At 43.8% G+C, this 11,365-nt stretch overlaps 1 protein-coding gene across 7 annotated transcripts in view; it reads left to right on the plus strand.

Annotated features, from left to right (window-relative positions):
• The window catches only part of LRMP (lymphoid restricted membrane protein), a 53,719-nt gene that overhangs the window by 41,649 nt on the left and 705 nt on the right, over positions 1 to 11,365 (plus strand). For 5 of the 7 annotated variants that reach the window (XM_021391877.1, XM_021391885.1, XM_021391895.1 and 2 more), the window contains exons 25-39: positions 2,246 to 2,292; positions 2,375 to 2,439; positions 2,565 to 2,681; positions 4,592 to 4,665; positions 4,798 to 4,864; positions 5,663 to 5,717; positions 5,800 to 5,827; positions 6,438 to 6,578; positions 6,993 to 7,127; positions 7,951 to 8,098; positions 9,022 to 9,065; positions 9,707 to 9,784; positions 9,887 to 9,951; positions 10,353 to 10,454; positions 10,613 to 10,717. In XM_021391877.1, coding sequence (XP_021247552.1) covers positions 2,246 to 2,292; positions 2,375 to 2,439; positions 2,565 to 2,681; positions 4,592 to 4,665; positions 4,798 to 4,864; positions 5,663 to 5,717; positions 5,800 to 5,827; positions 6,438 to 6,578; positions 6,993 to 7,127; positions 7,951 to 8,098; positions 9,022 to 9,065; positions 9,707 to 9,784; positions 9,887 to 9,951; positions 10,353 to 10,454; positions 10,613 to 10,717 — 1,271 coding nt within the window. Of the gene's footprint in view, positions 1 to 2,245; positions 2,293 to 2,374; positions 2,440 to 2,564; positions 2,682 to 4,591; positions 4,666 to 4,797; positions 4,865 to 5,662; positions 5,718 to 5,799; positions 5,828 to 6,437; positions 6,579 to 6,992; positions 7,128 to 7,950; positions 8,099 to 9,021; positions 9,066 to 9,706; positions 9,952 to 10,352; positions 10,455 to 10,612; positions 10,718 to 11,365 lie in introns of those variants that run through there. The other 2 variants (XM_021391912.1, XR_002436928.1) reach the window with 2 other exon arrangements.

The following is an 11,365-nucleotide window of genomic DNA, read 5'->3' on the forward strand; positions in this document are numbered from 1 at the left end:
TCTAATTCGCTTTACTAGCTCCAGCATGGCCGGTGGTGAATATTGGTTGGTGGTTTCTGTGAACCTGGAAACAAACTGTGCAGTGCCAGTGAGCAGGCAGCCTCAGAGCTGCCCTGGTCTCATTGCAGTGCAAAGTGAGGCAGAAAGTGCAGTGAAGATAGAGAGTAGGAGATGGATACTGCCTATGGTCTCAGCACACTGCTCAGCTGGGAAAGAGAAGGTGAGGAATTCCTTCTCTCATGCTGCTGCTGCTTGCCTTGTCTTAGAGGGATAATCTCAATGACTTTATCTAATCCTTCTGGGAAGTGACAGCTTTGCAAAGTTGTTCAAAATGTCTGTCCTTCGTTGTTCCGGAGCATTCTGTAATTCCAGCTGGACTTGCAAGTGGCATTTTCCTTTTCCTAAAGGGAAACAAGAGGAGGAAAAATGTAAATATTAAAGCTTGCACTAAAGAACAGATAAAGGGGCTGTGTCTGGTACCTGTTCTGACACTTGTGATGTGCAGAGACATTTGAATACCCCAGGTTAAGAGGAAAGGTCTCTCTCTAGTAGTTTTTCTTATTTTGAACTGTGGTTGCAAATGTGCTTGACCAGGCTGAGCCCTTTGGTATGTAAGTAACTCAAGGGTTTTGTCAGTGCTGTTGTTGTAGGAGATTAAGAGATACTAAATTAAGGAGTACTGGTGAAGCGGGATCAGAATTGGGCTTTTTAAACTTGTTTTGATTGTATGAAAGTAAAATGTAGGAGGTGTTTTAGTTGTGGTCGTTTCTTCTCGAAGTGTAGCCTGGGTAATCCCAATACAAGCAGCTAGTACAGGGACTTTAAAAATGGAGTTGAGGATTTTCCTTAATTGCAAAACAGGGAACTGGTGACAATGTGGTTACCCAGAGAGGCCACACGGGATGCTGTGTTGTGTTGGTCGGCTCCAGGTGCCATCCACTTTCTGGGTTGGCAGCGTGTGCGTGTGCTCCAGGAATCCTTTGGGATCCCCTTGCTTCATTCCAAGGTGCCATTCATCTCTTACCTTCTCCCCCACTACTCCTGTAGTCCTACTGGCCTGAACGAGACTAATGCAATGCTGAACTTCCTTAAGCTTATTAGAGAATTCAAATAAGAATAAAAATAGCCTGCATTTGCATTAGAGGAAACATCAACTGGCTGAGGCACAGGCTCTGCGAGGGCAGTCAAGCTCTGGTGGAGGGGAAAGAAGGATATTTCCCATTCTGTGTCTCTCTTTGCATATTGAAAGACTCAAGATGATCTTGTTCTTGGCGGTGACGCAATAAGACTTGGGACCGGAACCACACTACAGCAGCTAAAGGCACATGAGTAAAACTAGTTTCCTGCATTCCAAATTGCCTGCTCAGTCAAGTTGTTAAAAGTAATGCTCTTATCTACCTAAATGGGTTGAGTGTCTATAGCTGAGTGGAGCTCTGTGCACTCCTTGTGACCTTGAAAAATGGATACACCCTTAAGCATAGCATTGGGACAGTAAGGCAGTATGGTAATACGTGCTTTAGTCACGTGAAAATGTGTTAGAAGCAAAACAAGGTCAGGAACAAAAAAAACCTAACTAAAAATAATACTCTTCAGATGAAATTTCTGTTGAGAGTTATCACTCTTAATGGTATCACAGGAAGCCGCACATTATGAGTAGAGGTGGCTGTAGACTAGCAGATGAATTTGCAGCCGTGTACCATCTAGTTCCCCTCTGCTGAAGTGATTCAGGTACAGCTGGCGTAATTATTAAAATTTTGAGATGGTATGATCAGAGGGCTGGAGCACCTCTGTTACAAAGAAAGGCTGAGGGAGCTGGGCTGCTTCAGCTTGGAGAAGAGAAGGCTCCAGGGAGACCTCGTTGCAGCCTTCTGGTACCTGAAGGAAGCTTATGAACAAGAGACTGACTTTTACATGGTTTGACAGTGATAGGACAAGGGGGAGTGGCTTTAAACTAAAAGAGGGGAAAATTGGTTAATTTTCCTCCATCTAGTTAAGAGGAAGTTCTTCACTCGGAGGGTGGTGAGGCCCTGGCACAGGCTGCCCAGAGAAGCTGTGGGTGCCCTATTCCTGGAGGGTGCCTAGTGCCAGCCCTGGGCAGCCTGAGCTGGTGGGTGCCAGCCCTGCCTACAGCAGGGGTTGGGGCGGGGTGGGCTTTGAGGTCCCTTCCATCCAAGACATTCTATGGTGTAAAAAATTTTCTACTTGCAAGGCAACCTGATACTAACTCTTCTCTCTTCCTGTTAAGATGGACTGTGCAGAGCCGTCAGTACCACTCGGTCTGATCCCATCCAGGTCAGGTTTTGTGTGAGGCTTTTAAAAGTATTAGGGTTGTATAATATGGATGAGCATCTGAAAAGTAATTTTGTTTTGACAGTGATTGCTTAACTTCTCCCCAGGAAGTTCTTTTATCCTCTTCAGAAAGCACTGCACCAGTAACAGGTAAGCCCTTAAACTGGAGTGCAGGTGTGTAAATTTCTTGTGCTGCAACTCTTGAAATAGATATGCTGAAGTCTCTGTGTTTACTGAACAGTAAGTGCTCTGTCTTCTGTGGCCTGACACACTAGGCTGCCTTGTGATGGAGGAAAAGCCGCACAAGTACTCCTGTGCAAAAGAGGAAGTTGTGCCAACTTCTGTGGCAATGGAGAGAAACAACCATCAGGATTTGGCTGGTTCTGTATCAGGTACTGTAACTGTTGCAGCCACACTGGTCTTTGTGCAGCAAGGAAATGGTTTGCTTCCAGCATGTCATTAAAGTGAGGAAGCTGAGTAAGAAACACAACTTCAACTTCTGAATTTCTGCTGTTGCAAACGCTCACACCTGCAAGTGCTCTCAAAGCTAAGTAGGAATAAGGCTGTGCCCAGCGGGGTGCCTTACGGCGCTGCATGTAAGCTTGAAATAACACCAGCCATCAGCTGGTGTTACTCTGTGCTAAACCCCAGGACTTCTTGGGAGGAGAAGGATTCTTTTCATTGTTTCAAAGAGTTTGATAACTATACTAAATGGTGTTATTCCTCTTTTTTAAGCTGATGCTTGGAGCGTGAGAAGATGGGGTGGGCCAGGGGGAGAGATGAGATGGAGACCTTTGTGTATGGTTCTGTCTTTCCCTATGACCACACACATCCGTAATTATTACTTTTACCAGGTCTGATGGGGCTTCTTTCACTTAAAAACTAAAAGCAAAACAAAGCTAGAATGTGTGTGTGGCTGATCTGAATAAGCACCGTAGAACATGTGAGCTTGCTTGTTTGTAACTATCTTTAACCTTTACCTAAATATAGGGCTCTTTTCTTGTCATCATTTCTTGTTTTGTTTTGTTTCTTCAGTGCTATCTTCCTGAAATCTAATTCAGTCTCCTCGCTTAAATATATTTTCTTTCTACTAATTTGCCTTTGCAGTTAATTTTCATAGTTGATGAAAGTTCCTTTAGCGAGGAGGAAACAGACATGCAAAACAGATCAGGAAGAGTCCAAATAGCTTTAAAGTCTGAGATCCTTCTGCCAGCTTTGTGTTTCCCAACAGAAAGCATTTCCAGCATTAGGATGGGGGTGTTGCTGCATCTGCATTTATGGTCTTTAATACCACTACACAACATCTTCTAAAGGTGCTTGGGAGCCAGGTCAGATACTTAAGGTGGCAAAAAACAAAAACAAAAAACAGCAGGGAAAAAGGAAGCACTGAGCAGAGGATGCTGCTAATGTGAAGGATGAAAAGAGAAAGCACTTCAGACCTGAAACTTTTCTTTTCTTGTGCCATTTCATTCTGTGCATCTGTGTATGTGGGTGTGCATGACTATATAAACAGCAAAAAAAAAATTCTAGATGTTCTAAAGGCTATAAATAGCTGCCAGAGTTACTTGCACACAAGAAATTAGTTTAACTCTCCAAGACTTCCTTCAGTTTCTTAAATATTTTCCCTTTTCAATAGCTGTCGTTCTGGAGGCTATTTTTGACTGCTTTAAATGTCTTCTTGCACTGTGGCACTTGAAAGAATCTGAATTGGCATCCTCAGTTCCTGAACTGAGCAGCTTGTTGCCACCAGTCTTCTGGCAAGGAGAGCTCTTCTGTTGGCTCTGCTGGCACCCTGCTGGTTTGTGTTTTTTGGGTAGGAAGGGCAGCCCAGGTGTCAGGTGTTGGAAGCTTATGGGTTCCTGATATACCACAACTCTGTGCATTTCTTGACCTGGTTATGCCCGCGATGCTCCATAATGGTAGCTGAATTAGCGTCTGCTTCACAGCATGAAAGTGGAGAATTACACTCGCTTCTCCTCTTAGCTTGTGCGTGGGAATTTTTCTCCCATATTCCTGTGCTAATAGAAGTCAAAATAAAAACTCATTATAAACTATCTAAATAAACAAATAAAGCCTCTGAGTGTGTGTGTGGGGGGGGGGGGGAAGAAATCCAAGAGAATATTACTGTAACTTTTGCAACTACACCTGAAGCAACTCCACTCAGAAGTCTCACTCATAGCGATACAGCACGTGTTACTATGAATTTTTTGAGATCTGTTGGTCGTTGGCTGGTACTCTAGGTGTTGGTGTGTTGGAGGCTTGTGGTTTTATTACACTTGTCTTCTGGAACACTTCTTCCCAGAACCTGACCTCATCAAGAAGGAGTCCACCCCTGTGATGGAAGAACACAAAGCAGATCCCATGAAGAAAGACCTGGTGAGAGTCCCAGCGACATGGAAATTTTGAACTGTTTGGCTGAGCAGTGACAATGCAAAGCAGGAGGGGATGGGCCCCTCCAGGGCATCTGTGGCTCTTGCCTTGGTCTGACTACTCTCATGTGTCTTTTAGGAGATGGAAAATGAAGCTTCTAAAGAACAGAGTGAAGTAACCCCAGCTGTGGTTCCCAGCAGGAGAGGTAAGAAGTGTTTATCGAGTTCATTTGTTTAACTTACCAGGTGTGTGCCTTGGTTACCTGTGCCAAGAGTTGTGTGAGTGGGTGTAGAGAACTGCTTGAGCTTGTGCCAGCAGTTGCGTGGGGCTTCTGTTTTAAGAGATCCGGTTAAACATCAGAATTGGGTTAGCAGTGGAGAACGGGAAGATGTTAGCATGCAAAGCTTGCTTCTCTGATTTCTGCAGATACAGATCTAACCAGCTCCAGCTTCCTCTGGGCAGGAAGAAGAATTGTTAAGAGCTGCAGAGGAGCCTAGGGTGTTTGAAGCTGGCATGCCTCCCCCCAAGATCTGTAAAGCAGCATCCTTTATACTAACTAGAATTTAGGGTACTGTGGCCCACATAAACTGGAAAACAGTTTTTTGAACTGTGCTTAGCCATCCCCACTCTGTCACCTCACCCTTTTCCCTTGGGAGTTGAACAGAAGCTAGTGATGGTGTGAGTAACATCCTGAACCTATGAGTTGAGAGCTTAATCCAAATCTTAGGATTAAGCCTTCCCATGCATGTTAGATGCGAGTTGAAGTCACCTGAACAGCTAACTACTGTGGCTCCATGCAAGTGACAGTGCTTTGCTGTTGCTGTCCTACTGATGCTCTAACCCTGAGGTGCACAAACTGTTCTTCCTGGCAGGAGCTTAACATGGGGAATCTCAGCCATGGCTTCTGTTGGAGTGCCAAAGACTGTCCCAAACCATTTTGGTGGGTTGTTAGTTTTTGTTTCTTCATTTTGGTTGAAAACACTTCGGCTTTTTTTCTTCTCAGGGAGTTCACCTACTGCAGGTGGCCTTAAAGGAGATAAAGCGAAGCAAAATGAGCCGTAAGTGTTTTGACTTCCAGTGATCACCTGCAGGTATGAATTCAGAGTCTCTGTTACATGGTTGCTTCTTCTTACCCCACAGTGACTCTCCGAGTGAGAAGGAGGTGGAGGTGAGTCTCTACAGCCTGTATCCTTACGTATCATGGACAACAGAAAGACCGTGTAAATAAGCCGTTGACTATGGATTGCTGTCTTGTCCCATATAAAAGAATTATGCTGAGAAGCTCAAACGCAATCTACATGTGTTGAATTGGCTTTAGAAGTGTGTTCCCAAGCCCTGTTGGCATAAACAATGTTTCTGTATTTCACAAACGATGGAAAGGTTGGGATGTGAGAAGGTGGAAATGTGTAAGACTGAACAAAACACTGTCGTGACTGAAACATTAGTTTGTAAAGGTGAAGGAGCAGAGCTGTGCCCTCCTCCCAGGCAGAGTACATCAGTTTAGGACATTTTTCAAAGGACACAGATGGCACACTGCATGCTGCCAGGCTCTCATCTGTCCTGGCTGCAGATTATTTCCTCCTTCACTCCACATGGGAGGACTGGCTTTGGGGAAGTGAGCCATGTTTGTTTTATCTTCTGTATCTTTCCTAAAACTTCATTTTGGACTATATTCCAAAATGTCACTTCAGCACCCATATATACTCTAAAAAAAAAAAAAAAAACCAACAACTCTGCACCACTTGGATTGTTCTGAAATCTTTTTGTTTCCACAATAGGCAGAATTTCTGAGGTTGTCATTAGGTTTTAAATGTGACTTGTTCACCTTGGACAAGAGGGTGAGGCTTGAAGAAAGATCCCGAGAGTTGGCTGAAGAGAACTTGAAAAAGGAGATCACAAATGCTCTGAAGATGCTGGAGGTGAGTGTTAGCTGAGGCTGTCAGGAGGGTGCATAGGATGGATAGTTGGCAGCGTCTCCTAGTATGGCTCTTTTTCTCCGGGGTTTGTAATACATCATGAACTAATCTGAACAAAATTAAGTGGTGAACTTATAATAGGAGAAACAGCATTGGAGGGGTAACCTTCATCTGAGTGCTCAGGCAGAGGGGAATTTCTCTGTTGCACAGGCGTCTAGAAAGAACCCTGTACTCAATTGATTTTATACTAGGTAAGCTGAAGTCTCTGCCCACTGGAGCTCTCTATCAAGGTGCACTGAGCGAGGCTGATGTGGTGACTGTGAGCCTGAGCACTGCCCCTCTGTGTCATCGGTTGAGTTTGCCCATCCTTCCCTACTAACAGCTTGCATTTGTTTTTCGTATCTATGTGCCTGTTAGGCTTTAGTTCCCTTGTGTGAAGAAGATAACCAAGCACAGGAAATTATTAAGAAGCTGCAGAAAAGCTTGCAGTTTCTCGGCCAGTATGCAGCCAGAGTTGCCAGCAGAGCAGAGATGTTGGGAGCTATTAACCAGGTAACACCTCCCATGTACGTGTGTCTTGCATAAAAGCTTCTAGTTGTAGAGAGTTAGCAGTACCTGTTGGTTAGGCTTCTGATTCCAGGATTAGATTTGGGAATCTCATGTATGCAGAGCAAACTGACCAGTAAGGTTTAGTCCTGGCTCTCTCTTCTCAGACTGCTGCTTGTGGTGTTATTGGGAATCCCAGGCCTTGTGAGAACAACTGCATTGTGCAGAAACACAACAGCAATATGGCCCTGATTTAAAATAAAATAAAAATTAGAAAACTGGTAGCAGAGGGTTGTGTGCAATAGAGAGCAAAAGATAAAACGTGGCAACAATAGTTTTGTTGGTCTAACAGTAATTCTGTTGTCTTATGGGAAGGGTCCTAGCAGGGCTTTGAAGGAGGAGTAAGTGAAATCTATGGAAACTTTAAAAAAAAAAAAAAAATCTACTCAAATGTTGCGTGTAAGCATGTAGAAATGTGGAAGAGCAGCATGAAGATAAGTCTTGACAATACTAGCAAATGTGTGCTGGGTGCTCAGACTGTAGCTCAGAGAAAGAGGGTGAGTTATAAGGACTCAGAACATTGAAGTCTGAACCACATCATGATGAGAGGAATCGCCAGAGAAATGAGACTTGCATAACTTGAGCATGAAATGAGAGGTGGGTTGCAGTGAAACTGTAGAGGTGATGCAACATCCTCTCACTTCTGTCCACCGTGGTATAAAATGAGAGTAGATAGATGATGGAGGAAAAAAAAAAATCTTAAAATGTAAGCACAGTATAGCTCCTCAGAGAGCTGCCTCTTTGTCTTATGGCTGTTTTGCTCCATCAGGAGAGCCGTATCAGCAAGGCTGTGGAAGTCATGATTCAGCACGTGGAAAACCTGAAGCGCATGTACACAAAAGAACATGCCGAACTTGAGGAGCTGAAGCAGGTCCTGCTCCAGAACGAAAGGTCATTCAGTTCTCTTGGAGATCGAGGTAACTCAAAGCAGCTGGTTGGCCTCTCCTCTTGCTGGGATTTGCCCGGCAGACCTGCGTCTAGTTAGAGCTCAGCATCTTAGGTGGAGGGGTTTGTATGACTGATGTCGCTCCTTTTCTAAAACTAGAGGAAAAGTTAACAGTGTGCTGATGATATATTATAAACAGGCTTCTGTATGAACTGTCAGCAATCTCAGGATAGTGGGAAAAAACACTGCGAGGATGTGGCAATGTTCTGGCTTTTCCACAAGTGCAGTGCATAGGGTGATGATAATCTTACTGCTTCTGAGCAGTACCTTTAGGTGCTCGCTCACCCTGCAGCGTTACCAGTAGCTATTTCTATGTAGTTCAGTTTTGACTTCGTAGATGCTTGCTGCTTGTTTCTAAATTTGGATCTCAGCCTCCTGAACTGCAGGTGCTCTGAATTTCCCCCATTAAGCAAATGGTGCAGTGGTCAGGCTTTTCAGATGGTGTCATGAACTTGTGGCTTTTCCAGGAGAAGTGTGAAATTCTTCTGAAATAAACAAAGCTTGTATTTTAAAAACAGGCTGCTCTTACTCATGCACTGCTAAAATCCTCTCAGGAGCCTTCTAAACTACAGGTTATTCTTTTTTTAATTTTGGCTACAAGCCATGACTGACTAACAGATTAGCCTGCAACAGAGTGTTTGACTTGATAATGGTAGAAAATGCTGATAGCAACAGGAATTGATCCTTGCAGAGGGTGTGTAATAAGTGTGTACATTAAGAACTTATCTAGAAATAGAAAGCTTTTTTATTTCCCCCTGAAATCTCATTTCTGCTTTCTGGGAGCATTTTGATGTTCTGTCTGCTTTGGCAGATAGTGCAAAAAGTCAGACTTCAAGTTGCAACTAGAACTTGCTATGTTCCTGTAAACCTTTCTGATGCTTGATCTGTTCACAGATGAATCTACAAACAAAAAGCTCCCCAATTCCTTTAACTTCAAGGTATGGCCCTTACAGGTTAATGTGAAATGTTAAGTGTGTTTCTGTGTGTGTGTGTGCTTTCCTTTGCCAAGTCATGCTCTGGCACTCTGGTGCGTGCTTGATGTGATGGTTTTCTCTCAAATATGGGCTGGTGCCATCAAACGCAAGGATATCTTCTCATCTGCCTTGATTCCTCGTTTTCCTCCAGCCCTGAGGGAGCTGCGTGCTCCCTCACTTAAGGTAGCTGAGGTGTTCACAGAAGCTGAAATGACTGTGCTCTCACAGTGGCAAGAAATACTGTTCACCTGTGGTTCTCTCATTAGGGTTATAAGAGCAGGGTTTAACAGAGATGGAAAAATAAATTCAACTTCTGTTGACTGGAGGAATTCCTGTGAGGGTCATGGGGAGAATTGACTGTACCCAGCCTCCCTTTAGATGCTTAGGTGGGGAGAAGCAGTTAACGTGAAAAGACACTGCTTTTAAAAAAAAAAAATACGCATTTGGGGCTGTATGTATCATTTAATTGTTCTGTGTGTCACTTCAAGCTAAGCATCAATGTTGAGTTTTTACACAGTTTGTACCAAAACAGATGGTGTCTTGTGCACTCAGTGAGTAATCCAGTCATTTCTTGATAGAGCCAGTAATGCCTTTTATTCGTATAGCCATCACCATCCTTAAGAAGAGTTAGCATTGCAACATTGCCTAGGAGCACTGGAAATGCAGGTGTTGGAGTGCCACTGGTAAGTAAGGGCTTCTTCGTGGTGAGGCACTTGTCCTTTCTCAGAAGTGGCTGAGTTTCACTGGGAAAAGGCATCTGCACTAAGTGGCTTACGCTTCCCTAGGCTCAACTACAAGAAACTGGCGGAGACGAATGGAGTGATAAATTCAACAGGAGATCGAGCAGTTGGTAAAGTTGCTTGGCCTTTTCTTTCTGTAGGGTTAAATATTTTTTGGCTCAAGCTGTGCTCATATGAAGCAGCTTATGGAGCATCTTGAGGTATAACATTAGGCTGCACCTTTGACATTAGCTCTACGTGCTTCAGTACGTAAATGCAGCTTTTCCTTTTTTAAATCTTTCTACTCTTAAATGAAGAACTACATTGTCTTGCATTAGAACTGAACTATGAAAACCAGGTGGCTAACATTAATGGATTTAGATTTAATTAAAAAAAAGCCTAACTTCAGGCGACTAATCTTGAAACTTTGTTGTCTAAGTCCCAACCAAATGAGTAGGCTACTGCTAAACATGTAATTTCATGCTGTGTTTCTGGTGGGGAAATTAAGGTGATTGTGTTTAAAATATGACAGGGGACGACTAGGAGCAAGGCAAAATGAGAAGCGTCCTTCACTGCAGCGATTCATTAGCACCTATTCCTGGACAGAGTATGAGGATGAACATTCTGAAACAAAGTAAGTTCTACAGAAACCCCCTCCGCAATGTGCGTGCAGGGTTCATTTAGTGACGACCTGTCTGCAGTGTGCTCAGGGCTATAAAGCCAAGGTCCTGTGAGCTGTCAAATCAAATGCTTGATGGAAAAGCTTTGGAACTGTTTCTTGCTTGCTTACAGAAATGAGCAGCTGGAATTGCCTGCTGAAATGCAAGAACAACTATCAAGAAAGGAAAGTACCTCTGAGAAAGGAAAGTGTCCATCAAAATGGAACCTGAAGTCAGCGTAAGTTTTTTTTTCTTTTCCCCCACATGGTCGTGAGGTGAAGCAGTGGTTGGCCATGGGAAGAGGAACCGAAGCTGTAGGTTTGGGTTTGGTTGTTAAGGCTGACTTCTGGAACAAACTAACCAGGAATGAGTAACATCAGGTGCCAGGCTCACCTCACCAGGGATTTGTTTGGAACCTTACATGGTAAGGTAGTGGGGAGATAGATGGGAGCTTCATGCTGTGGTCCTGCTTTCATTTCATGGGAGGCACCAAAGCCCTAGAAAACAGTGAAACATGTGGTCAGCATTTCAGGGCTTTCTATAAGGAAGACAAGTTCATCACAATCTGCAAGGCAGCATTTGTGAATCCTCTTCAGATCCCTTGTGTGGAATGGAGCAGGTGGCTGCCTGAACTGGGCTTGTGGGTCAGGTTTGTTACCTGAATACTGTATCAAAAACTTACTGGTCTGCAACATGTCCGCTAGCACAGTACAGAGCTCCCAAAGCAACAGCATCCTTGTCTGTCACCCGTGACAGTTAATATTTATGTGCTTGTTCAAATTTTGGTTTATTGTCTTGGAGTTGTTTTGCTTTTTGGTTGGTGGGTTTTTTTCCTAAGGCTGAGGTTTGGGAGAGGGGTTCCAAAAGAATGGAAGGAACCATTACA

This window comes from Numida meleagris, chromosome 1 (genome assembly GCF_002078875.1).
Source record: "Numida meleagris isolate 19003 breed g44 Domestic line chromosome 1, NumMel1.0, whole genome shotgun sequence".
Classification (NCBI taxonomy): Eukaryota; Metazoa; Chordata; class Aves; order Galliformes; family Numididae; genus Numida; species Numida meleagris.